This window comes from Haliotis rubra, unplaced genomic scaffold (assembly GCF_003918875.1).
Source record: "Haliotis rubra isolate DU_JTF1 unplaced genomic scaffold, ASM391887v1 Scf404, whole genome shotgun sequence".
NCBI lineage: Eukaryota > Metazoa > Mollusca > Gastropoda > Lepetellida > Haliotidae > Haliotis > Haliotis rubra.
In genome coordinates this window covers 311,541-337,682 of record NW_025767085.1, presented here as the reverse complement: position 1 = coordinate 337,682, position 26,142 = coordinate 311,541, and the positions used below count along the sequence as shown (strand labels likewise).

Genomic DNA, 26,142 nt, shown 5'->3' with positions numbered 1-26,142 from the left:
AGGAACGGGGCCCAGTTTGTAAACCTAGCTCCAGCTCCCGCTGCCTCAATATACAAAGATCTATAGCAATTAGGTTAGAACCGATTTCGATTCTCCACATGGATACAATTAGTCTGTCTCACAGTCCCTGAACCACATTAATTTCCCTACTGCCAAGCCCTCTCTGCTGTGCTAAAGCCCTAAATAAAGCAAGTCTAGATTTCCTCAGGTTCTGAATCTCTGGTCTCCCTAGGGCTCCTTTTCAATACGAATGGGCTTGTTTGTTACTATCAAAATTATATATATTCAGAGACTAAGCCTTAGTCTAGGATACAATGTGTGAAGCCTATTTCTGATGCCCCCCGCCGTGATATTGCCTGAATATTGCTAAAGGAGGAGTAAAACTAAACACACTCGCACATCTCCAGCAACTCATCCCCTACTGGGAAGCGCTTCCTCATCCATTTGCTTACCGTTTCGTGATTTTTGAAGGCCAATCCAAACATTGGGTCTATTGAAGAGGCTGAAGGAGAATTTTGAGGACGTCGACTGGCTTGCTTCAAGCAGGGTTTTGACAAAGTCCAGTTCCTCCTGGCTGTGTACACTGATAAGCTCCATCCCCATCTCGTGACAGAGATAGTTGGCCTCCGGCCACGACTTCCGCTCGGTAGGGGCAGCAAAGTAGCAGAAGTCGCCATGCGCAGTCCACGTTTTGTCTGGACAGAAGCCTGGGGGAACGGGTGAGGTCGGTGGTGGTGTCGCTGCAGGTGACAGAGAGGTTGACAACGGATATATATAATGACAATAGTCCAGTACTGCATGAAGTATACATAAGACAGAACGTTGATCAAGGATATTTCAAATCATTGAACATTATTGAAAATGTTAACAATAACCAAGTAATATCATGGCTGGTTACACCGGACATAGGCAAAACAATGTACTCGAAAATTGGATTTGACAAACAAATTACAAACGTTATTAGACTGAAAATGGTCCACAAAACAGTGCAAATGTACGGTCCACAAAATATCTCTGATATCTCTATAAAATACGTCAAATAACCGGGTCTGTTTGTATCGGTTTTAGCCACTAAATTAAACATGGAAGTGCCAGGAAGGAAGTAAGTAAGTAAGGAAGTAAATAGTGAGTGAGTGAGTGAGAGAGTGCTTTACGCCGCACTCAGCAATATTCCAACTATATGGCGACTGTCTGTAAGCAATCGAGTCTGGACCAGACAATCCATTAATCAACAGCATGAGCATCGATCTGCGCATTTGGGAACCGCTGACATGTGTCAACCAAGCCAGCGAGCCTGACCAGCCGATCCAGTTAGTCGCCTATTACGACAAGCATGGGTTACTGAGGATCGATTCTAACCTTCACGGGTTCAGGAGATGTATTATACAATTATTAGTCCTTTGACAAGAATAAAGACAAATGACAGAAAATGAAATGAAGTTGTATGAAATCTGTACGAAGGAAAAGCACATATTATTCATTTTATATACGTAATATTCTATTCTAAAACTTGTATACCGTTCACAGGAGATCTTGAATGACGGTAAATACTTAACATATGTTATCAGAACACCCACTGGCATATATACTGCGATATGATAATGCATAATGATAATAAAACATTTAACTTTATAGAATGGATATATTTAAGATAGTTTTGGGTGGGTCTTTGAAAAGCATTTAGAAGTGACACATAAGGAAGAGGGTTGTATGTAGCTCTCTGCCTGATAAAGGAGTATGTATATACTCCGAACCGTTGCGTTCCTCGTAATGAAGAAGTCCATAAAACTCTCTTCCTGATTTTGGATAGATTCAGGAAATATGTGATAATTCACTCTTACTTGAACTTATTTCGCAGATGAAAGGGAGACTTCGGGCACACAGAGTGTCATTCCACGTCAGGCCTTGTTGAGCCACACACCCCTCGTTGGTGTTCCGAGTCGGCTCATCCTTACCCCATCTGGTAAACAGGACAGGCCAACCGTCATACCACCCGTAGATGCCTGGGGTCTGCGGATGAAGACACATACAGATGGGAGGGCATTGAGGGACACATAACGGACAAATGCTAAGGAAGGCAACTATGATATAGACAATTGGCTTTTTTAGAAAGCAAAGTCATTCAACACCATTAATTCTCTTTGACATAAACAGTACGAGTTAGTATGTTTTGATTTACACTGTTTTGATTTTAGAGAGACTGGGAGGCAGCGTTCGAAATAAACGTGGGTCCTTAGTAGTGTTGGGAATTGGCTGAAAAAAAATCTCACAATTGATGATTGCTTCATTACCAACGAACTATCATCGAAAAAAAATGGTTAGCATCATTTTTCAGATTTTCCTATGCAGGTTGTTAATGCAGATAAGTATAACATGATGCAACTCGCTTCTTAAAGTGATGACTAATATATCATGAACATGAACTTCCTGGAGTCTTCAAGAAATATTCAGTCATGACTTTTCAGTTAGTGAAGTGAGTTTTCTAAGAAGTAAACAAGTTTTCAGGCCCTGACAACTTCGAAGATATGTTCCATCGTCAAGTGTTTCAAAGAGTAAAACAGTAGTTCCAAAATCGTTTGTGTTCGATTATGAGTAAATGTGATCGATTGCTTGGTCGTTTGGTCACTACGACCAATCTTCGATTATTTCAATTAATCGGAACACCACTAGTCCTTAGGCCCGAAGCCGACTGAAAACCACTCGGACGAAAAGCTTTTGTTTTCTGCAGGTCCTTAAGGCCGACAGTTTTCAGTTACTAAGAGTATTATTTGCATATTGAAATATAGGCCCTACACATTCTGATCAGGACCCACGACTATCTATGGTTCTGGGTACTTAGGGCCTGCAGCTTTTCAGGTTTAAGGTCAAACATTGTTGGGAGGTGCAGAAGGATAAAACAATATGGAAATGTATCAGTTTGGACTGTAAGCAAAAGACCTTACTCTACACAGCAAATATACGGGGCCTTAGATGGCACACTTGTACCCCTCTAATGATATGATGTGCTGTGACCTACGGTTAACTCAAAGGGACCAGAAATATTAGTTCGTAATAACCGTCGTTCGTTATGTGCATTTCCAGTAAAATATAACCCCCAGAAACACCTTCAGAAAATATCGAGACTCGATTATCCAACAATACATATATCAATTGATAAGGAGCAAAGGGTAAAAAAACTATGGAAATTATCAAAAATGGGGAACTAAGAATCACACAGTTTAAAAAGTAAATATTTATTGCCTGACCCTGCAAAGTAGCAAACAATGTCTTGACCTTGACTGCAAATGCCAAAGCGATATTCTCACCTATAAAGTGACAAATACTAAATTAGCAAGAGACCGAAATGAGCAAAAACTGAAAAAGCGACGAAACTGCCATACATTCTACAAGTTGAACATTTGGCTCCTTAACTAAAATACCTTTTTATCAGAAAGACCAATCCAGAAGCCACCCGCGACATTGTTGACGTGAGCGATGGTGTCAACAAAGGACTGTTCGTACAAGTCGGTGATGGACACGAGGTTTCCTTGATCGGTCTGACATGTCGTCTGCGCTGCCTGCCACGCTGCGGCTGACGTCACAACACGGTAACAGCTCGTGCCGAAGTGCTGGTATCCAGGTTTGCAGGTTGTCTGTGAGGGCGCAGAGGTGGTATAGGCGGTACCTAGGGAGGACATATACATCATGATTCTGATAGTTGTATCCTTATCGGAATTTCCTCTAAACTTTAATTTTGTTGCGATTTAGTTTCACGATGAAGATGGACATTTATATACAATCACCAAATTACCCCCAGAAACAATGGTCTCGACACTGTCAAAAGAAAGCTCCCCGGCATAACACTACCTGAACATGGCCTCTGGTTAAGATTGCTAATGTATGTCTGTTGTTCAACTATACTACACACAGCGATACTTCAGCAACATGGCGGCGATTTGTTGGTGATCGAGTCTGGACCAGACAATCCAGTGATAGACGTCATGTGATTTGCTGATGGCAGTTACCATGAAATGCATCAACCAAGGCAGCAAGCCTGATCCTCAAGATCCCTTTAGTCGCCTCTTTTGTATTACTTTTTATTGAGATAATCTAACAACTCCATTTTCTTTAGTATTTTCATTTTAGAGACGGGATTGATGGTGAAATGTCTCTAGTCTGTCATACAGACCCTGAAACAAATAAATCCAAGAAAGTCCACGCAAGTCTAGAAAATGTGGCAAGTCTAGATTTTCTCAGCTTAAGGTCTGAAAATTAAGAAAGTCTCAGGGATCCTTTTCATTATATTTTATTTCTTTTTACTATGAATTTTTTTTCAGTAAAATATGTTCATTTCAGAGACTAGTTGTTAATCTAAACTGTCTCTTGCTTGACAGTGTGTGAAATGTGCAGTGCGACCTTGAGATCATCTGATTCACAGATCAGACAGTGGTTGGGTTCAGGTCACACACAGAAGACGGATCATGTGACGTTCCTTTAGTTACTCCATACTGACAACGAGTATGGGATTCGTGGATGTCGGTAAAACGTGTATTCTCGCCCGTGACGAACTGAGGATGCATGCGTTAGTACGACTTTAGCAATGTTCCAGCAATATCACAGGGGAACCACTAACAGTGAGGTTCATTCATTGCACCCATGTTGGGCATCGAACTGGCCCTTCGGAGTGACGTGAGAACGCTGTAACCACATGGTTACCCCAAGGCCCAGAGCATGCATGTAAGTAAATTATATACGTTGTCATACATATACACTTGATCAGTTTTGATTTCATCAACTAATTATTATTATTATTATAGGATATTTATATAGCGCACATATCCAGGCAACTAATACATGCTCATGGCGCTGGTATTTTCCCCTCGATCATTGGATGTCAATCTCAACGGCACATCGTATTATCAGTCTCAACTCCCTGGGGAGTATACAACTCCTGCAGCCACTAGGCGCACCGAGTTATTGTGGCTTTCTCATTCTAACGAGGAGGCATTCTAACTAATGTGGCGGCAGACCAAAGAAACCTGTCAGTATGAAGTTCGGAGTGATCCGTGGCTCGCTAATCTAAATACAAACAATTGACTAGTCATATCGCTGTCCATTGTGATTTTATAGCTAGTGTATTGGATATGACGACAGTCTTTGAAGGGAACTGATAAGAATTTTCAGTCTGAGGTTTGTCATTAAGGGTGAGTGAGTGAATTTAATTGTACGCCGCCTTTAGCCATTTTCCTGCAATGTTACGGCATCGAACACTTTAACCACTAGACTACCCCACCGCCCCATGTCATACAAGACTAGGGAAAGTGATTTGCTGGCAAAAACGGTGACGAAAACTGTACACGCACACATTTCAGTACGGGTTACATCGTATTGGATTTTGTGTGATGTCATATGTATCCCACTAACTAATTCTTAGTAGAATGTAAGCAGCCTCACCAATGATATGACCAATATTTAAGCACACAGAAGCAAAATGTAGACGAATAGAAGCCTATTTGACTCTTCCTATCTGCACAACAGTTTTCTACATGTGTAACGATCTGCTTTGTGTCACTTTACCTGCTGAGGTCTTGTGTTAAAATTTCGCGAGGTAATGTCATAACGAGTGTTACAAGAAGAATACAAGACAAAAACTATGATACTCACTTTTGTAAGTTTGACAGACGAATCCCTTCTTCTCGCTACACTTTTCGTCATTCCAGCGGCCAAGTACTGCTGCAGAATCGGTCAACACAACCACACAGTCCTCCTGCAAGGTGAGAAAGGAATCCACTTATCATTCAGGTTACTAAATGTGTCTACAAACATGATTGTTAAACACAGCCGTATGACATGCTGTCTCAACTATTGTCATCACTCTCTTGTGGGGCGTCAGCAGTAACACTTAACGATCTTTGGTCCACCATAACCATATCCTCTCTAAATATTGAAAGACACGTGGTGACGCAAATTGACTACTACATTAAACAGTAAACATTTTGTTAACAGACTCGAAACTGAATTTGCTGAAGTGTTTTCAAGTCTAATCTATCCTAAGAAACATAGATTATACATTTCACATGTCAAACTGTTGCTTAAGTAAAGCGTGTAATAGGTTTTAATGTTGGACTTCATGTATAGAATACCCAAGGACGAGGCTCTTACTTCGAGACAACTGTAATTTCGACACAACGGGTTCGACTGTAGTAGTGCAGAGTTGCTTCCGCAGTTAAGAAATCTAAGATCGTGAGGTTGAAACCCAGTTTCTCCGTGACCAAACCTGTTCTCAGGAATCCCCCAAGTTGTACACCCGCACCTGTACAACCACTTACCCCGGCGTTAACATTGCGTTCCCCCACTCACCCTGTTGTAATGCCTGTACGTGTAGCGGACGCTGTGTCCTCCACTCACCCTGTTGTAATGTCTGTACGTGTAGCGGTCGCTGTGTACCTCCACTCAACCTGTTGTAATGTCTGTACGTGTAGCGGACGCTGTGTCCCCCGCTCACCCTGGACGCTGTGTCCCCCCACTCACCCTGTTGTAATGTCTGTACGTGTAGCGGACGCTGTGTCCCCCACTCACCCTGTTGTAATGTCTGTACGTGTAGCGGACGCTGTGTCCCCCCACTCACCCTGTTGTTATGTCTGTACGTGTAGCGGACGCTGCGTCCCCCCTCACTCACCCTGTTGTAATGCCTGTACGTGTAGCGGACGCTGCGTCCCCCACTCACCCTGTTGTAATGTCTGTACGTGTAGCGGACGCTGTGTCCCCCACTCACCCTGTTGTAGCGACGCTGTCCCCCCACTCACCCTGTTGTAATGTTCGTGTAGCGGACGCTGTGTCCCCCACTCACCCTGTTGTTGTAATGTTGTGTCCCCGTACGTGTAGCGGACGCTGCGTCCCCCCACTCACCCTGTTGTAATGTCTGTACGTGTAGCGGACGCTGCGTCCCCCCACTCACCCTGTTGTAATGTCTGTACGTGTAGCGGACGCTGTGTCCACCCTACTCACCCTGTTGTTATGTCTGTACGTGTAGCGGACGCTGTGTCCCCCGCTCACCACCCTGTTGTAATGTCTGTACGTGTAGCGGACGCTGCGTCCCCCCACTCACCCTGTTGTAATGCCTGTACGTGTAGCGGACGCTGTGTCCCCCTACTCACCCTGTTGTTATGTCTGTACGTGTAGCGGACGCTGCGTCCCCCCACTCACCCTGTTGTAATGTCTGTACGTGTAGTGGACGGTGCGTCCCCCCACTCACCCTGTGTTTATGTCTGTACGTGTAGCGGAGGCTGTGTCCCCCTACTCACCCTGTTGTAATGTCTGTACGTGTAGCGGAGGCTGTGTCCCCCTACTCACCCTGTTGTAATGTCTGTACGTGTAGCGGACGCTGTGTCCCCCGCTCACCCTGTTGTAATGTCTGTACGTGTAGCGGACGCTGCGTCCCCCCACTCAACCTGTTGTAATGCCTGTACGTGTAGCGGGCGCTGCGTCCCCCCACTCACCCTGTTGTAATGTCTGTACGTGTAGCGGACGCTGTGTCCCCCGCTCACCCTGTTGTAATGCCTGTACGTGTAGCGGACGCTGTGTCCCCCCTACTCACCCTGTTGTTATGTCTGTACGTGTAGCGGACGCTGCGTCCCCCACTCACCCTGTTGTAATGTATGTACGTGTAGCGGACGCTGTGTCCCCCCACTCAACCTGTTGTAATGTCTGTACGTGTAGCGGACGCTGTGTCCCCCTACTCACCCTGTTGTAATGTCTGTACGTGTAGCGGACGCTGTGTCCCCCGCTCACCCTGTTGTAATGTCTGTACGTGTAGCGGACGCTGCGTCCCCACACTCACCCTGTTGTAATGTCTGTACGTGTAGCGGACGCTGCGTCCCCCACTCACCCTGTTGTAATGTCTGTACGTGTAGCGGACGCTCCGTCCCCCACTCACCCTGTTGTAATGTCTGTACGTGTAGCGGACGCTGTGTCCCCCGCTCACCCTGTTGTAAAGCCTGTACGTGTAGCGGACGCTCCGTCCCCCCACTCACCCTGTTGTAATGCCTGTACGTGTAGCGGACGCTGCGTCCCCCCACTCACCCTGTTGTAATGTCTGTACGTGTAGCGGACGCTGCGTCCCCACTCACCCTGTTGTAATGCCTGTACGTGTAGCGGACGCTGCGTCCCCCCACTCACCCTGTTGTAATGCCTGTACGTGTAGCGGACGCTGCGTCCCCCCACTCACCCTGTTGTAATGTCTGTACGTGTAGCGGACGCTGCGTCCCCCCACTCACCCTGTTGTAATGTCTGTACGTGTAGCGGAGGCTGTGTACCCTCCACTCACCCTGTTGTAATGTCTATACGTGTAGCGGACGCTGCGTCCCCCACTCACCCTGTTGTAATGTCTGTATGTGCGGAGCGGTCGCTGTGTCCAACACCCACATTGTTGTAATGCCTATACGTGTAGCGGAGGCTGTGTACCTCCACTCACCATGTTGTAATGTCCGTACGTGTAGCGGACGCTGCGTCCCCCCACTCACCCTGTTGTAATGCCTGTACGTGTAGCGGACGCTGCGTCCCCCCACTCACCCTGTTGTAATGTCTGTACGTGTAGCGGAGGCTGTGAACCTCCACTCACCCTGTTGTAATGTCTATACGTGTAGCGGACGCTGCGTCCCCCCACTCACCCTGTTGTAATGTCTGTATGTGTAGCGGTCGCTGTGTCCAACACCCACATTGTTGTAATGCCTATAAGTGTAGCGGAGGTTGTGTACCTCCACTCACCATGTTGTAATGTCCGTACGTGTAGCGGACGCTGCGTCCCCCCACTCACCCCGTTGTAATGCCTGTACGTGTAGCGGACGCTGCGTCCCCCCACTCACCCTGTTGTTATGTCTGTACGTGTAGCGGAGGCTGTGTACCTCCACTCACCCTGATGTAATGTCTGTACGTGTAGCGGACGCTGTGTCCCCCGCTCACCCTGTTGTAATGTCTGTACGTGTAGCGGACGCTGCGTCCCCCCACTCACCCTGTTGTTGTAATGCCTGTACGTGTAGCGGACGCTGCGTCCCCCACTCACCCTGTTGTAATGTCTGTACGTGTAGCGGACGCTGTGTCCCCACTCACCCTGTTGTAATGTCTGTACGTGTAGCGGACGCTGTGTCCCCCGCTCACCCTGTTGTAATGTCTGTACGTGTAGCGGACGCTGCGTCCCCACACTCACCCTGTTGTAATGCCTGTACGTGTAGCGGACGCTGCGTCCCCCCACTCACCCTGTTGTAATGTCTGTACGTGTAGCGGAGGCTGTGTACCTCCACTCACCCTGTTGTAATGTCTGTACGTGTAGCGGACGCTGTGTCCCCCGCTCACCCTGTTGTAATGTCTGTACGTGTAGCGGACGCTGCGTCCCCCCACTCACCCTGTTGTAATGTCTGTACGTGTAGCGGACGCTGCGTCCCCCACTCACCCTGTTGTAATGCCTGTACGTGTAGCGGACGCTGCGTCCCCCACTCACCCTGTTGTAATGCCTGTACGTGTAGCGGACGCTGTGTCCCCCCACTCAACCTGTTGTAATGCCTGTACGTGCAGCGGACGCTGTGTACCTCCACTCACCCTGTTGTAATATCTGTACGTGTAGCGGACGCTGTGTCCCCCACTCACCCTGTTGTAATGCCTGTACGTGTAGCGGACGCTGCGTTCCCCCACTCACCCTGTTGTAATGCCTGTACGTGTAGCGGACGCTGCGTCCCCCCACTCACCCTGTTGTAATGCCTCTACGTGTAGCGGTCGCTGCGTCCCCGCACTCACCCTGTTCTAATGCCTGTACGTGTAGCGGACGCTGCGTCCCCCCACTCACCCTGTTGTAATGTCTGTACGTGTAGCGGAGGCTGCGTGCCCCCACTCACCCTGTTGTAATGTCTGTACGTGTAGCGGAGGGTGTGTACCTCCACTCACCCTGTTGTAATGTCTGTACGTGTAGCGGACGCTGTGTCCCCCGCTCACCCTGTTGTAATGTCTGTACGTGTAGCGGACGCTGCGTCCCCCCACTCACCCTGTTGTAATGTCTGTACGTGTAGCGGACGCTGTGTCCCTCACTCACCCTGTTGTAATGCCTGTACGTGTAGCGGACGCCGCGTCCCCCCACTCACCCTGTTGTAATGCCTGTACGTGTAGCGGACGCTGCGTCCCCCCACTCACCCTGTTGTAATGCCTGTACGTGTAGCGGACGCTGCGTCCCCCCACTCACCCTGTTGTAATGTCTGTATGTGTAGCGGTCGCTGTGTCCCCCACCCACATTGTTGTAATGCCTGTACGTGTAGCGGTCGCTGTGTCCCCCACTCAACCTGTTGTAATGCCTGTACGTGTAGCGGACGCTGTGTCCCCCAGTCACTCTGTTGTAATTTCTGTACGTGTAGCGGACGCTGTGTCCCCCCTACTCACCCTGTTGTAATGTCTGTACGTGTAGCGGACGCTGTGTCCCCCCACTCACCCTGTTGTAATGTCTGTACGTGTAGCGGACGCTGTGTCCCCCACTCACCCTGTTGTAATGTATGTACGTGTAGCGGAAGCTGTGTCCCCCGCTCACCCTGTTGTAATGCCTGTACGTGTAGCGGACGCTGTGTCCCCCCGTTCATCCTGTTGTAATGTCTGTACGTGTAGCGGACGCTGTGTCCCCCCTACTCACCCTGTTGTAATGCCTGTACGTGTAGCAGACGCTGTGTCCCCCAATCACCCTGTTGTAATTTCTGTACGTGTAGCGGACGCTGTGTCCCCCCTTCTTACCCTGTTGTAATGTCTGTACGTGTTGCGGACGCTGTGTCCCCCACTCACCCTGTTGTAATGTCTGTACGTGTAGCGGTCGCTGTGTCCCCCCACTCACCCTGTTGTAATGTCTGTACGTGTAGCGGACGCTGTGTCCCCCACTCACCCTGTTGTAATGCCTGTACGTGTAGCGGACGCTGCGTCCCCCACTCACCCTGTTGTAATGCCTGTACGTGAAGCGGACGCTGCGTCCCCCCACTCAACCTGTTGTAATGTCTGTATGTGTAGCGGACGCTGCGTCCCCCCACTTACCCTGTTGTAATGTCTGTACGTGTAGCGGACTCTGCGTCCCCCCACTCACCCTGTTGTAATGCCTGTACGTGTAGCGGACGCTGCGTCCCCCCACTCAACCTGTTGTAATGCCTGTACGTGTAGCGGACGCTGTGTACCTCCACTCACCCTGTTGTAATATCTGTACGTGTAGCGGACGCTGTGTCCCTCACTCACCCTGTTGTAATGCCTGTACGTGTAGCGGACGGTGCGTCCCCCCACTCACCCTGTTGTAATGCCTGTACGTGTAGCGGACGCTGCGTCCCCCCACTCACCCTGTTGTAATGCCTGTACGTGTAGCGGAGGCTGCGTCCCCCCACTCACCCTGTTGTAATGCCTGTACGTGTAGCGGAGGCTGCGTCCCCCCACTCACCCTGTTGTAATGCCTGTACGTGTAGCGGAGGCTGCGTCCCCACTCACCCTGTTGTAATGCCTGTACGTGTAGCGGAGGCTGCGTCCCCCCACTCACCCTGTTGTAATGTCTGTACGTGTAGCGGAGGCTGCGTCCCCCCACTCACCCTGTTGTAATGTCTGTACGTGTAGCGGAGGCTGCGTCCCCCCACTCAACCTGTTGTAATGTCTGTACGTGTAGCAGTCGCTGTGTCCCCCCACTCACCCTGTTGTAATGTCTGTACGTGTAGCAGTCGCTGTGTCCCCTACTCACCCTGTTGTAATGTCTGTACGTGTAGCGGACGCTGTGTCCCCCTACTCACCCTGTTGTAATGTCTGTACGTGTAGCGGACGCTGTGTCCCCCACTCACCCTGTTGTAATGACTGTACGTGTAGCGGACGCTGTGTCCCCCCTACTCAACCTGTTGTAATGTCTGTACGTGTAGCAGTCGCTGTGTCCCCCCACTCACCCTGTTGTAATGTCTGTACGTGTAGCAGTCGCTGTGTCCCCCCACCCACCCTGTTGTAATGTCTGTACGTGTAGCGGACGCTGTGTCCCCCCACTCACCCTGTTGTAATGTCTGTACGTGTAGCGGATGCTGTGTCCCCCACTCACCCTGTTGTAATGACTGTATGTGTAGCGGTCGCTGGGTTCCCCTTTGTTCCAGTTGGTATACGTCACTTCCGAGTTGTCCTGCCAAACATAATGGCCGTTGGTGCTTTGGTCGTTCAGCCCAATCCATATGGAATCGGATATTCCAGTTTGTTTTATCAGCATCAATAGGAATGCTGAAAAACATGAGCATATTTTAATAACTAATATTTTATATATTTTACGACCCGTGAAGATTCGGGTTAGAATTTGTCTTCAGCAACCCATTCTTGTCGTAAGAGGAGACACATGTCATGGCATCCCAGTTGCGTAGATCGATGCTCATCCCGCTGATCACTGGATTGTCTGGTCCAGACTCGATCATTTACAGTCTACAGATCATAGCTGGAATATTGCTGAGAGCAGTGTTAGACAACAAACAAACTTACCAATCAATCATAATTTAGAACATATTTAAAATGCTACAAACTGAAGCTAGGTTATACAGCTATCACGTCTTTTATCACATTTGGTCTCTTATTGCAATTTTAAGTTACTCCCTTTAATGGTATGTAAACGGGTGAAACCCTTATTGCACCAAGCCTGACTCACCTTGTTCGATATAACTGTTAATACTGGCAATGTCGAAATTTTTTCCAACTTTACGACACTGGTCACGTGCCTCGGTCCAATTTTTCTGGTCAACGGTAGTACGTCCACCAATACTGAAGCACTTGTTGTCTGCAATATAAGGCAAATGTGGAGATTTACATTAATCCATATGAATTAACAACACTCAAGGTTACCAACAAGTATGATATCCAGCATAACAATTTCTCCAATAATAAGAGGGCGGTGGGGTAGCCTAATGGTTAAAGCGTTGGCTCGTAACGCCGAAGACCCGGGTTCGAATCCCCACATGGGCACAATGTGTGAAGCCCATTTCTGGTGTCCCCCGCCGTGATGTTGCTGGAATATTGCTAAAAGCGGCGTAAAACCAAACTCAGTCAGTCAGTCAGTCCAATAATAAGAAACGAAGAAAGGGACTACCGTTTTATGACGTACCGTAAAGGGAACCTTCGTAGGTCTCCGTTCGGATTCTTACATAAAGCAATGTTTTTACAAATCAGACAATGTATTCATTTTGGAAAATAGGAAGCGGGTGATTGCAATGAAAACACTGTAGTCTCAATATACAAATGTTTGGAGAAGAGGGAGTCGGGTGCATGTGAGAGATGCTGTATGGTCCGCATGAACCCTTTCTTACCGACAGGTGAGAACCCAGCTGGACATCCTCCCACTAGAGTCGGGGTTGGGGACGGTGTTGCCGTGGATGTGGTGCCGTTGAATTTCTTGCAGATGTAGCCGTTGCTGTCCATGCAGTTGTCGTCGTTCCACAACCCTGTATGGAGATATAATGTAGGCATATGTAACTATACGGAAGGTATAAAGAGCTTTAAGTAGGTATTTATCTCTGTAGTGTTAGCATATGTAGATATCATGTATGGATATGTAGATATACGGTATATATACTGAGAGAAACAAATAAAGGGTCACAGGAAAATTCAAGTGTTCTTTTAATATTTCCAGTTTTCATCACCACAGCGCTATTCAAAGCTGGTGATGAAAACTGGAGAATATTAAAGGAACACCTGAAGTTTCCTTTCATCCTTAAATTGTTTCTCTTAGTATAGATACAATCTGTACAGGTATGCATAGCGTTTGTACATACATAACTCATACGAACATACGCATGTGTGGTTTGGTCCCCTCTTGGAACCTTCTGTTGCATACCTACTGAGATACAGCCAGTAGGTTAACAAACCCAAACAAATCAGACCCATTAAATTGACTCTATTTCTAAATCGAATCACTCACATTCCAATCAATCTGGAAGCTCATTCCACTACACCATGAAGACTGTCAATTAACATTGGGGCTATTGCGTATTATATGTGGACATAGTTAGAGTATATGTGGATATAGTGAAGGTACATGTACATATTGTCTATGTACATTTAGATGCACGTATAGTGTAGATATATACATATAGTGTTGGTGCAAGTACTAGTACATATACCACCCGGGAAGGTCCGGGTTAGAATATTGATCTTCAGTCGTAAGAGGCGACTAACGGGATCACTGGATTGTCTGATTCAGACTCGTTTATTTACAGACCGCAACCATATAGCTGGAATATTGCTGAGTGCGGCGTAAAACTCAACTCACTTACTCACTAGTATATATACCAAATGTGAATGTTGACATACAGTAATACATTTCAACGTACGTGTCAATGACTTCCTGATACTGACTGACTGACTGAGTTTGTTTTACTCCGCTTTTAGCAATATTCCAGCAACATCACGGCGGGGGACACTAGAAATGGGCTTCACACATGGTACCCATATGGGGATTCGAACCCGGGTCTTCGGCATGGCGAACCAACGCTTTAACCACTAGGCTACCCCACCGCCCCAATTACTGATACATAGTATGAGCAAATCGCAATGTTTAACCAGTGTCTTTGCCGTTTTAGGAACTACACTGTGTGGATAATTCATCAGCAGGTAGTCGACCTGTGTTTCTTTTAATCATTTGAATGCAGCCCTGACACTGGCGTAAAATATCATGCGCTCATCCCCCTTCCCTTACCTGGTCCTGCGGTAGCCCCTCCGTATATGTCCACGCAAAGCTGACCACCGAACGCATCATTCGGCTCGCCTGGCTTCCATTTCACAAAGTTGGACGGTGATCCGTCCGTCCAGCTAATAACGCAAGAAATAGACCGAATTACTCATGTCAAACACGTCAGAAGGCGAAGAACCAATAACATTACTGTTCCTGTACATCTGACAAAGTGAGAAATATTCGGAACAGCTTCCGAAAAGCTGGTAAAGCAATGAATAATCAGTGGTACTGCTTTAAAACATCTGGCACAGCAAGAATGAAAACAAAAATTTCAAACAAGTAAAAAAAAGGAATGAACAGAATTACTGATTCCAAACAAGTGAGAAAGGGAAGTACAGATGGAGTCACTGCTTCCAACTGACACGGAACAGAATAAAAAGAAGAGAGTTCCATTTTTTTGCAAGAGCCTCTGAGAAGGTTACATATTGTCACCTATTGAAGGACTGACTGACTGACTGAGTTTGGTTTTACGCCGCTTTTAGCAATATTCCAGCAACATCACGGCGGGGGACATCAGAAACGGGCTTCACACATTGTACCCATGTGGGGATTCGAACCCGGGTCTTCGGCGTTACGAGCCAACGCTTTAACCACTAGGCTACCCCACCGCCCCCCTATTGAAGGAACGAGTAACTGACGATGGTGAGCTACAGAACATACGCATAGTTGTCTCCTCCCAGCTGGTTCAGGCCAATCCAGTAAATGCCGTTCGACCGCTTTGTTATCTGGAAACAACAGTAACAAGCTACACGTGAGTCGTTGAAACAACAGTAACATACCTCACTCTTTTTTTCCACACTCCACGTATGAACATTATCTACCGTTCTGCTATTTTCGATATTGACCTCGCCAGTTCTTCAGTGAAATACAGCATGACACAACAGCTCCAAATAAACTTACCAGTGAGGTAAGGAAGTTGTTGACGTCCATGTCGTGGATGCTGGCGAGGTCTCCACCCTTACTGTTGCAGTATCTGCGGGCTTCATACCACGTCTTTTTAGCGTCTGCGCCCCACGCCGGCGAGATGAAGTAACAGCTGCCATTGTGGTATTCCCAGCCGCTGTCGGGACCCGCACACGCAACTGTGGGACACGAGTATACTCATCTTACATTATGTGTCACACAGTACCCTGAGGCTGGTAATAGACGAATCCTCACTACAGTGTTTCTAGATCCCTGTACTAAGACACTGGGCCATGGGTGGGCCACTGAACTTAAGAAATACAGTTCACTCTATACCCATGTTTAGTGTGAATAGATACACTTTTGCCCTGAACTATTATAATTAAAGTACGAGGACGCTTGTTACACTATGCAATGGGGGAAGAGCAAACTGTATTTCTTTTCTAAGATGCCAATACTTACCGACGATAAATTTAAAGCAGAAAACAAACAGAAACACGACGGTGTCGGTGACCTAAATTAACAATTGTGGTTCAGGGCTAACTGACGGGCTCTTCCAGTGACTTGTCTGTCCCCCTACGTTAAGATGCACGTTGCCGTGAAAACAAATGATAAACACAGTTTGAGCAGGGCTTACGTTCGGGTTAAATATCTTCTCTAACTTATTATCCCCCGCCGCGCGTTTAGCGCGAAGCGGGGAATACTGTATTAGGCTCCGTCCGTCCGTCCGTCCGTTCGCCCGTCCGTACGTACGAATTAGAATACCTTAAGAAACGTTGACTATGACCTTGACTTTCATTTCAAGGTGACAAGGGGACTTTAACGTTTTTCTCTTGTCACCAAGATATCGCTAGATTTTCTTCATATTCAACACCAAGCTTTATCTAGGGAAGGCGCAGGATAAGGCCCAGTCGATATTGGTGACCTTCACTTGATTTTTAAGGTCATGGCGACACTTTGAAGATTTCAGCATGTTAACCTGAAATAACTGGATTTTCTTCATAGACTTTCAAGACTTCCCTTGAATGTTTTTCAATAAGCAATTTCTTTAGTACCATTTTAGCATATTTCATGCACTATGACATTCATGCCATGGTCAAAGTCAGTCTTGAAAATATTTGTGTGTTTGAACAACTAAAGAGAAGATATCAAGAGAGGTTGATTGGTCATGTTTTTGTTGACAGTTAACTTCATCTTAAACTTTCATTACTTTTGAAGTTTGATTTGATAATTTGCGGCGAGGGATTATGTCACCTTAGTGACAATGCTTGTTCTAATTGCATTTGTTATTAACGTAAATGGTATGGGTCAATATCAACGTCGCATTTCTACTACCAACGTCAGTAAATAACCCTAATTCCAGATGCTGTCTAGTCACGCGACATTCCAGGGATGCATTGTGGGACTGTAAGCAGTGCCGTGTCGCTGTTTAATTGTAAGTCGAGTTAAGACATTTTATCCTCTAGAAGCATAACGTAATGTTCCCACCATTGATGTTAGCCGAGTGAAGCAACTGCAAACCAAGAAGCGGGTTGTTAAGAGTAGTTTACCGTAGAAGACTGTACGAGGCGATGACAACTGACATGCATCGTGACGTCGGATACCAAGGGTATAACGAGGGAGCAGACGAGAATGGCGTAGTGACGTCATACACTGTGACGTCATGCAAAACGTGTACTTTATCGCCTGCTAAAGTACTGTCGGCGACTTTGATCTCTTAGCGAAACATCTTAGTAAACTATAACTAGTACTTGTTTGTTTCTTGTTAGCGGCTATCAAACAGGAATGTGTACTTTCTTTTGCAGGTCAGTATACAACAGCAGACAATCAGAAATGACTTTAAAGTACGATACCCATTGGCGTGGTTGTCTGTATCGTCGTTGTTGGGACGGTGGTACCGCGAGGGATTTCACAGATGAAGTCTTTGGCAATAAAGCAGCTGTTGTCGTTCCATTGCTTGGTGAACTGGTTGAACTCCACACAGTCTTCGTTGTTGCCGGAGTTGTTGGGTTCGCCGAGGTACCAGTTCGCGTAGTCAAAGGGGGTGCCGTCAGTCCACACGAAACCTGCAGATTGCAGTACGTCGATACGTTATTGTACGCATAGCATTACAACATGACTCTGACTGAGTGTTATACACCGTTTATAGCAATATTTCGGCAATAGCACAGCGGTGGATACCAGAAGTGGGCTTCAAGCACTATACCAGTGTCGGCATCGAACCCGGAATTTCGTCGTGACGAGTGGACGAACTACATCATCACTATAGTGCACAACAGTCTCAAATGACAACTGAAAATGAACACCATCTGAGAAAAATAGCTTATACTATTTAACAATATGTTTTAAATTAAGTATTTCTTTCATGCCCTGGGAAATTGCATATACACAAGCTTCCCAAAATGGAAACGCAAGGGCTAAGTTTAAAAATTGTACAGTGTTATATCAAATGCACATATTTCATTTAATGCGATTTTAAATTTAGCATGGCACATATTCTGTAGGCATACTGTCCATCGATCGTCCATCGGGTGTAACTACTGTATAATTTTACATCTTCTCGGCACAGGCTGACTATGTCCATGGAATAGGTCATGTGGAATGCCCCTCCATCATTCGTACAACGCCTTTGCCTGTTGACAAGTGTCCGTGGCGCATGTTGACACTGACGAACACGTCTATCGGGTTCACTCCACAGATGCTCTATCGGGTTGAGATCCGGAGGTCTTGGAGACCGTGGCAAGACACTGACTTTGGAAATTTTTGAAGGAAGCCAAAAGTGACACGAGCTGTGTGTGGTGTAGCGTGGTAATATTGAACCAACTCTTTCGGTCTGTTGATAATCGAAAGAAGGTGAGGTGGAAGAATTACGCTGATGTACCATTATACTGCCAGATTCCCCTGGACCACCACAAAGACAGATCTTCGTGTGAAGGATGTGGTTCCCTATACCACCACGCTACTGCGACCGTTTGAATTGAGGCGGTTTCACAGATCCCATTAAGAGGATGGGTTGCTCTGGTGTACGTTGAAATAACGTGCCACGGCTGAATGGAACTCTTGCTGCCAAACCTCTTTTGGCGATGTTGCAATTTGCAGCATTTAGTCTCGACATTTTCGAATTCCCACTTTCAATAAATCGACAAGCGTATGACCAAAATGTTGACTCTTTACCGACTCTTTTGACCTTAGTCATAGTCACTACACATGCAGTTTGTTTTCAATTGTCTTTCTATGATATTTTCGTGCAGTCTTTTGAAAGATGCTGTATAAAACGGATATGTTAACGAACATGCGACTTACACCAATAATTTGAAATGATTGCAGTTTGAATAAACCAAATAAATTATTGAATAAACCAAATATACAGTAACTCTAACTGCTGTTTTAAGAGTATATTAGTATAATATTCATGTTTGACATCTACTTACTGTTTTCCTTGGATCTGTCACTAAGACCCACCCAAAAGTTGGCGTTGTAGTACCATCTGTTAAAAAAGTTAGCATTTTGTATGACGTATCACAATCGGTTGATAGAAAGGATTTAAAATCGCATGTATACTATTACTAGCATGTTCAAACCAATGGCTTCAGAAGGCTCGTTTAGAAAAAATCCTGAATTCTGTCTTTGAATTGCGTTTAACATTTTGTTTGGTCAACAAGGACAAGTTCTTCATCACACCGTCCTTGTTGAGAGGACGTCGTGGTGTACATTTTCAGTGGTGATCAGCTGTGATAAAATAGTTCCTTTTTCAACACAATGAATAATTAGGTTTTTTTATGGTCGAATTCCTCATACCACATACTTTCAGCCATCTTGTTAAGGAATGTGCTCAAGTTCCTTCTATAGGAACGGCTTCTAAATGGTCTCGTTTTCCTTGTTCGCCGGCTCTCTAAAATAGGGAAGTGAGCGGGTAGAGGGGAGCCTAATCGTATTCTTACAATTACAAGCGGAGTAATTCTGTCGGCTTGTTTTGGAATCCGTCGCTCTAATGTACAGTCGATCCGTGAAGGTCCGGGTTAGAATATTGATCTTCAGTAACCCATGCTTGTCGTAAGAGGCGACAAACGTGATCGGGTGGTCAGGCTCGCTGACTTGGTTGACACATGTGATCGGTTCCCAATTGCGCAGATCGATGCTCATGCTGTTGATCACTGGATTCTCTGGTCCAGACTCGATTATTCATAGGCCGTAGCCATATAGCTGGAATATTGCTGAGTGCGGCATAAAACTGAACTCACTCACTCACTCACTAATGTACAGTCACACTGCCGCGTGTTGCTTGATGAGCAGCATCAAACAAAAATGAATAAGGGTATTCTGTATCGACATCTCGCGCCATAAACCATTTGTACCTGCCACAGCAATCACTTGGTGTAGTAGATATGTTAATATATGTAATACATGTATATGCTCTTATCTTATACCGCTGTGGTGGTTTGATGACAATGTCTGCCGTAATCACTTGGTGTAGTAGATATGTTGAAATATGTAATATATGCTCTTATACCGCTGTGGTGGTTTGATGACAATGTCTGCCGTAATCACTTGGTGTAGTAGATATGTTGATATATGTAATATATGCTCTTATACCGCTGTGGTGGTTTGATGACAATGTCTGCCGTAATCACTTGGTGTAGTAGATATGTTGATATATGTAATATATGCTCTTATACCGCTGTGGTGGTTTGATGACAATGTCTGCCGTAATCACTTGGTGTAGTAGATATGTTGATATATGTAATATATGCTCTTATACCGCTGTGGTGGTTTGATGACAATGTCTGCCGTAATCACTTGGTGTAGTAGATATGTTGATATATGTAATATATGCTCTTATACCGCTGTGGTGGTTTGATGACAATGTCTGCCGTAATCACTTGGTGTAGTAGATATGTTGATATATGTAATTTATGCTCTTATACCGCTGTGGTGGTTTGATGACAATGTCTGCCGTAATCACTTGGTGTAGTAGATATGTTGATATATGTAATATATGCTCTTATACCGCTGTGGTGGTTTGATGACAATGTCTGCCGTAATCACTTGGTGTAGTAGATATGTTGATATATGTAATATATGCTCTTATACCGCTGTGGTGGTTTGATGACAATGTCTGCCGTAATCACTTGGTGTAGTAGATATGTTGAATATGTAATATATGCTCTTATACCGCTGTGGTGGTTTGATGACAATGTCTGCCGTAATCACTTGGTGTAGTAGATATGTTGATATATGTAATTTATGCTCTTATACCGTTGTGGTGGTTTGATGACAATGTCTGCCGTAATTACCGCTGTGGTGGTTTGATGACAATGGTGTAGTAGATATGTTGATATATGTAATATATGCTCTTATACCGCTGTGGTGGTTTGATGACAATGTCTGCCGTAATTACTTGGTGTAGTAGATATGTTGATATATGTAATATATGCTCTTATACCGCTGTGGTGGTTTGATGACAATGTCTGCCGTAATCACTTGGTGTAGTAGATATGTTGATGATATGTAATCACTTGGTGTAGTATGCTCTTATACCGCTGTGGTGGTTTGATGACAATGTCTGCCGTAATCACTTGGTGTAGTAGATATGTTGATAATAATATATGCCTGGTGGTGGTTTGATGACAATGTCTGCCGTAATACTTGGTGTAGTAGATATGTTGATATATGTAATATATGCTCTTATACCGCTGTGGTGGTTTGATGACAATGTCTGCCGATATGTTGATATATCATACTTGGTGTAGTAGATATGTTGATATATGTAATATATGCTCTTATACCGCTGTGGTGGTTTGATGACAATGTCTGCCGTAATCACTTGGTGTAGTAGATATGTTGATATATGTAATATATGCTCTTATACCCGCTGTGGTGGTTTGATGACAATGTCTGCCGTAATCACTTGGTGTAGTAGATATGTTGATATATGTAATATATGCTCTTATACCGCTGTGGTGGTTTGATGACAATGTCTGCCGTAATCACTTGGTGTAGTAGATATGTTGATATATGTAATATATGCTCTTATACCGCTGTGGTGGTTTGATGACAATGTCTGCCGTAATCACTTGGTGTAGTAGATATGTTGATATATGTAATATATATGCTCTTATACCGCTGTGGTGGTTTGATGACAATGTCTGCCGTAATCACTTGGTGTAGTAGATATGTTGATATATGTAATATATGCTCTTATACCGCTGTGGTGGTTTGATGACAATGTCTGCCGTAATCACTTGGTGTAGTAGATATGTTGATATATGTAATATATGCTCTTATACCGCTGTGTAGTGGTTTGATGACAATGTCTGCCGTAATCACTTGGTGTAGTAGATATGTTGATATATGTAATTTATGCTCTTATACCGCTGTGGTGGTTTGATGACAATGTCTGCCGTAATCACTTGGTGTAGTAGATATGTTGATATATGTAATTTATGCTCTTATACCGCTGTGGTGGTTTGATGACAATGTCTGCCGTAATCACTTGGTGTAGTAGATATGTTGATATATGTAATATATGCTCTTATACCGCTGTGGTGGTTTGATGACAATGTCTGCCGTAATCACTTGGTGTAGTAGATATGTTGATATATGTAATATATGCTCTTATACCGCTGTGGTGGTTTGATGACAATGTCTGCCGTAATCACTTGGTGTAGTAGATATGTTGATATATGTAATATATGCTCTTATACCGCTGTGGTGGTTTGATTACAATCTTTGCTGTAGTCCGTGACAGAGTAGGCCACAGATACATATAGAGGCAGGACCAGAACTAACAAGGTAACAGAATCATCAGTGCCGTCCCCATACTTGAAACGAGTAACAACTGCCGTTGTAAGCGAAAAACGTTATAACTATAAGCACATATCCTAACTAGTTGTGGAAACACCCAAATCTTCATTGATTGTGTTGCCTTGAAAATCCAAACACATAAACTTTGAAATTATATGATGTCAAATGCATCTGTTAAGGACTTAACTGAAACGTGCATATGTTTCACATTCTTGAAAAGATCCCTACTCTCATCTGAACAAACGAATAAAATATTAAAGAAAGGCGGAAACAATGTGAAGTATTTTTAATGGCTGTTTTTCAACCTTCACAAAGACATTAACTATGTATTACAAAAACATTCATCACTAATCCTAAAGTATTCAAAATGCCATCTGTTGTTGTAAGTAAGGAGGCGGTAAACACTTTGCATCATGTTTAAAGGAACAAGGGCATAAATAAAGTTGACTCTTTCATTGGATCAACATATTTGTCCTTTAGGTCATCCATTTGTTCCTCTGTCCCCCTAAAAATGTCATCTTTGTGTCAGGTGTGGTTCTAGAAAAATCATTAGGACAGAAGGATGGACACAGAGAACCCGAATCTGTATCCTAGCCCCACTTTACAGTGGGTAAAGGTTTCATCACTTCGTTGACCTTGTAAGTGTGTTCCTTAATCTGTGAATATTTAATCTAAATTACATAATTGTTCCCTAGTTGTCGATCACTCAATTGATAAAATTAATGTACAAACACGTGTACTGAAACGTTGCATTGTACGAATATAGAGGAATACATCCAAGTCAAGTTTTCCTTCATTTTGTAAGACTCAACCATTGCTAAGAGGCCACCAACACCTTTGACTGAAGATGACTATTTTTGTCCCTAGGAAATATTGAGTAGTATATATTTCTTGTACATATGGGTTTCCGGCTGGGAGACCGAGCGCAATCAATTACCTAGTATGTCTCACAGTCCCTGAACCACATTATTTTCCCCACTGCCAAGCTCTCTCTGCAGTGGTAAAGACCTAAATAAAGCAAGTCTAGATTTCCTCAGGTTCTGAATTTCTGGTCTCCCTGGGGCTCCTTTTCAATTTAAATGGGCTTGTTTGTTACTATCAAAATTATATTTATTCAGAGACTAAGCATTAGTCTATCAATTACCTTGTAGCAGTAGGACTGAAACCCACTCCATCCTGAAGCGCACGGGAGCGGGACAGAGGTCGTGGGGGCAAGGGTTGTCGGCGGTGGGGTGAACCCCTGCCGTGGGAGCTGACAGATGTAGGGTTTGATGATGTCGCACTTCAGGTTCTGCCATAGGCCAGTTGGCTGAGTGGTCCTCATGGCCACACACGTTGATCTTTCAGAACCTGGTTCAGCATTAATGACCCGATTAGTTTAAAGTATTCCCACACATCGAACATGATTTTGTGTGTTTAACCAGGGACATGTTCATATTACATAATTGCGGTAATATGTATAATCTTATTTTAAATGTACAAATATTTACATAAGTGAGTGACAGGTGCTACAGGGAGGGCAGAACAGGCTTACCCTTTACTGGAACCAGGTGTCATCACTGACTTTATTCACATTTTTTTCTCCGTTATTTTACTTTTGGTCTACAGCAAATGAAATTGTGTCCTTGAATAATAAAGTATTGGTGTTTTCTGACGTTGGCATGTTATATATAATAATATATATATGTATACTATCAATTACTGGTTTGTCTTGCCTCGGTGAGATATATGTATTCGTACAATGTCTATCATATCTCTATACTATTATCTCTTCTTCAAACTGCGTGGATACAATCTAACAATATCGATCACTTGATTGTTTGGTCCAGATTGGAGATATTGACTGCGCTGGAGTATTGCTGAGTGCGATGCTAAACAGCGAGAAAAAACAAAACAAAAACAAAAATTAACACCAGCATAACCCACCGTTATGACTCTTGTCCCATGGCGTGTTTAGCAGTTTGTCCCCAGTGGTCCAGCTGTAGTTGCCGGGCTGGGGGACGTCGGTGAGGCCGATCCAGTACACGTCATCACGGGTGGTCAGCAAGGACGCAACGAATGACTGGACGTCACTGAACAAATCAGAATCCCCATGTTATACGTTACACGTGTGTTATGCAGAGTCATAGCTGTTGGTGTTACTGTCAGAGTAGGCCATGCTAATTCTTGTTGGTAAACACCTGGTGTCATCGCTGATTTTCAGTGCCCCATTCATGTTTTGTCATTATTTTTTAATCAAGTTTGTGTTTCCAACTCACTGGACTATAATCCCAATTGCGTAAATCGATGATCTTAATGTTGATCACTGGATTGTCTAGTCCAGACTCGATTATTTACATACCGCTGCCATATAGATGGAATATTGCTGAGTATGGCGTTAAAATCAATCAGTCAATCAATTAATCGATCAATCAATCATTCAATAGACTGTATTTCGTCGCGGCGTAAAACTAAATTCCTTCATTCATTCACTGGGGCGGTGGGGTAGCCTAGTGGTTAAAGCGTTCGCAAGTCCCGGGTTCGAATCCCCACATGGGCGCAATGTGTGAAGCCCATTTCTGGTGTCCCCCGCCGTGATATTGCTGGAATATTGTTAAAAGCGGCGTAAAACCATACTCACTCACTCTCTCATTCACTGTTTCGTCGGATAAATAGGACTCTTTTCTCTGTAATTTGATTATATATCCACTATAATATATCTTCAAGTAGGGTATTAGAAAATAAGAACATGATGGCTATAAGTTACTAGAACATGGCTGATGTTTTATACTAGAACATACAACATTGTGGATATCTGTACATAGAACACGGGGACTGTATACTATATATAACATAGATGATAGTGGCTATTTGATATTAGACCAAAACAAGACAGCTAGAAATAAAGATCACCTTGTTGAATTGTTTAAATTTGGAGTTGTAACAGGAGACAATTACAACAAGGCTTGCCAGTGGAACAACACTAGCCACTTGCATCATGCGTGTTACATTTAGAAGCTGTTACAGTAGACTGAAGGCTTGGATTGTGTAGGACACGACCGCCGTGTGTAGACTCATTACAGCCAACTCATCAGTTAGAAAAGAGTCCCTTATTCCAAAAGACCCTACGTCACAATTTATATTAATCTAATTCTAAATCGAATTCCAGCTGTCATAATTTCCTTCTGATGTGAGAAGCACTATTGCGTAACGAAAGCCGTTGTTTGCTGTTGGAGAAGACAACCTTTGAACACATTGTAACTGTACGTTTACGTGCGAGTGATGTAACTCACTAGGAGTTGATTGTTGCTAGATGACCTCCACGTGTTTTGCACATGTTCTCTGCTGCTTGCCACGCTAACGGGACATTGTTGAACTGGTAGCAGTAGTGCTGATATCCCTCGCTGTTCTGAAAGGGTTCTAATTCATATATATTTAGGAATAGTTGATCTGGTGTTAAGTATACGTATATATTGACTCGTGCGTCAGTTTCAAGACGAATAAGATTGTCATAAGTTCTTGCCTTTAACTTACTGTCATCTGGACTGGTAGCTGGCTAGAAGGTTATTACTAGGGGTGGGTATTGCAGAGAATTTTCATATTGCGATATATTGCGATGCGGAAGCATATATTCCGATATGTATTGCAATATATTGCAAGGATTATTTAAAAAAACAAAAACTACTTATAATTGAGTTAATGCTTGATTATAAAGCAAAAACACAACAAAA

General features: G+C 44.5%; 1 protein-coding gene across 1 annotated transcript in view; it reads right to left on the bottom strand.

The window, feature by feature from the left end:
- Positions 1–26,142, bottom strand: part of LOC124287665 (macrophage mannose receptor 1-like) — a 76,698-nt gene that overhangs the window by 5,610 nt on the left and 44,946 nt on the right. Inside the window, exons 26-40 of the mRNA XM_046724167.1 lie at positions 25,705–25,820; positions 24,359–24,504; positions 23,577–23,782; positions 19,060–19,123; positions 17,482–17,694; positions 15,626–15,807; positions 15,386–15,450; positions 14,690–14,802; positions 13,302–13,436; positions 12,647–12,775; positions 12,059–12,231; positions 5,644–5,746; positions 3,420–3,664; positions 1,842–2,010; positions 453–740 (exon numbers count right to left, since the gene is read on the bottom strand). Coding sequence (XP_046580123.1) covers positions 453–740; positions 1,842–2,010; positions 3,420–3,664; positions 5,644–5,746; positions 12,059–12,231; positions 12,647–12,775; positions 13,302–13,436; positions 14,690–14,802; positions 15,386–15,450; positions 15,626–15,807; positions 17,482–17,694; positions 19,060–19,123; positions 23,577–23,782; positions 24,359–24,504; positions 25,705–25,820 — 2,347 coding nt within the window. The remainder of the gene's footprint in view (positions 1–452; positions 741–1,841; positions 2,011–3,419; positions 3,665–5,643; positions 5,747–12,058; positions 12,232–12,646; positions 12,776–13,301; positions 13,437–14,689; positions 14,803–15,385; positions 15,451–15,625; positions 15,808–17,481; positions 17,695–19,059; positions 19,124–23,576; positions 23,783–24,358; positions 24,505–25,704; positions 25,821–26,142) is intronic.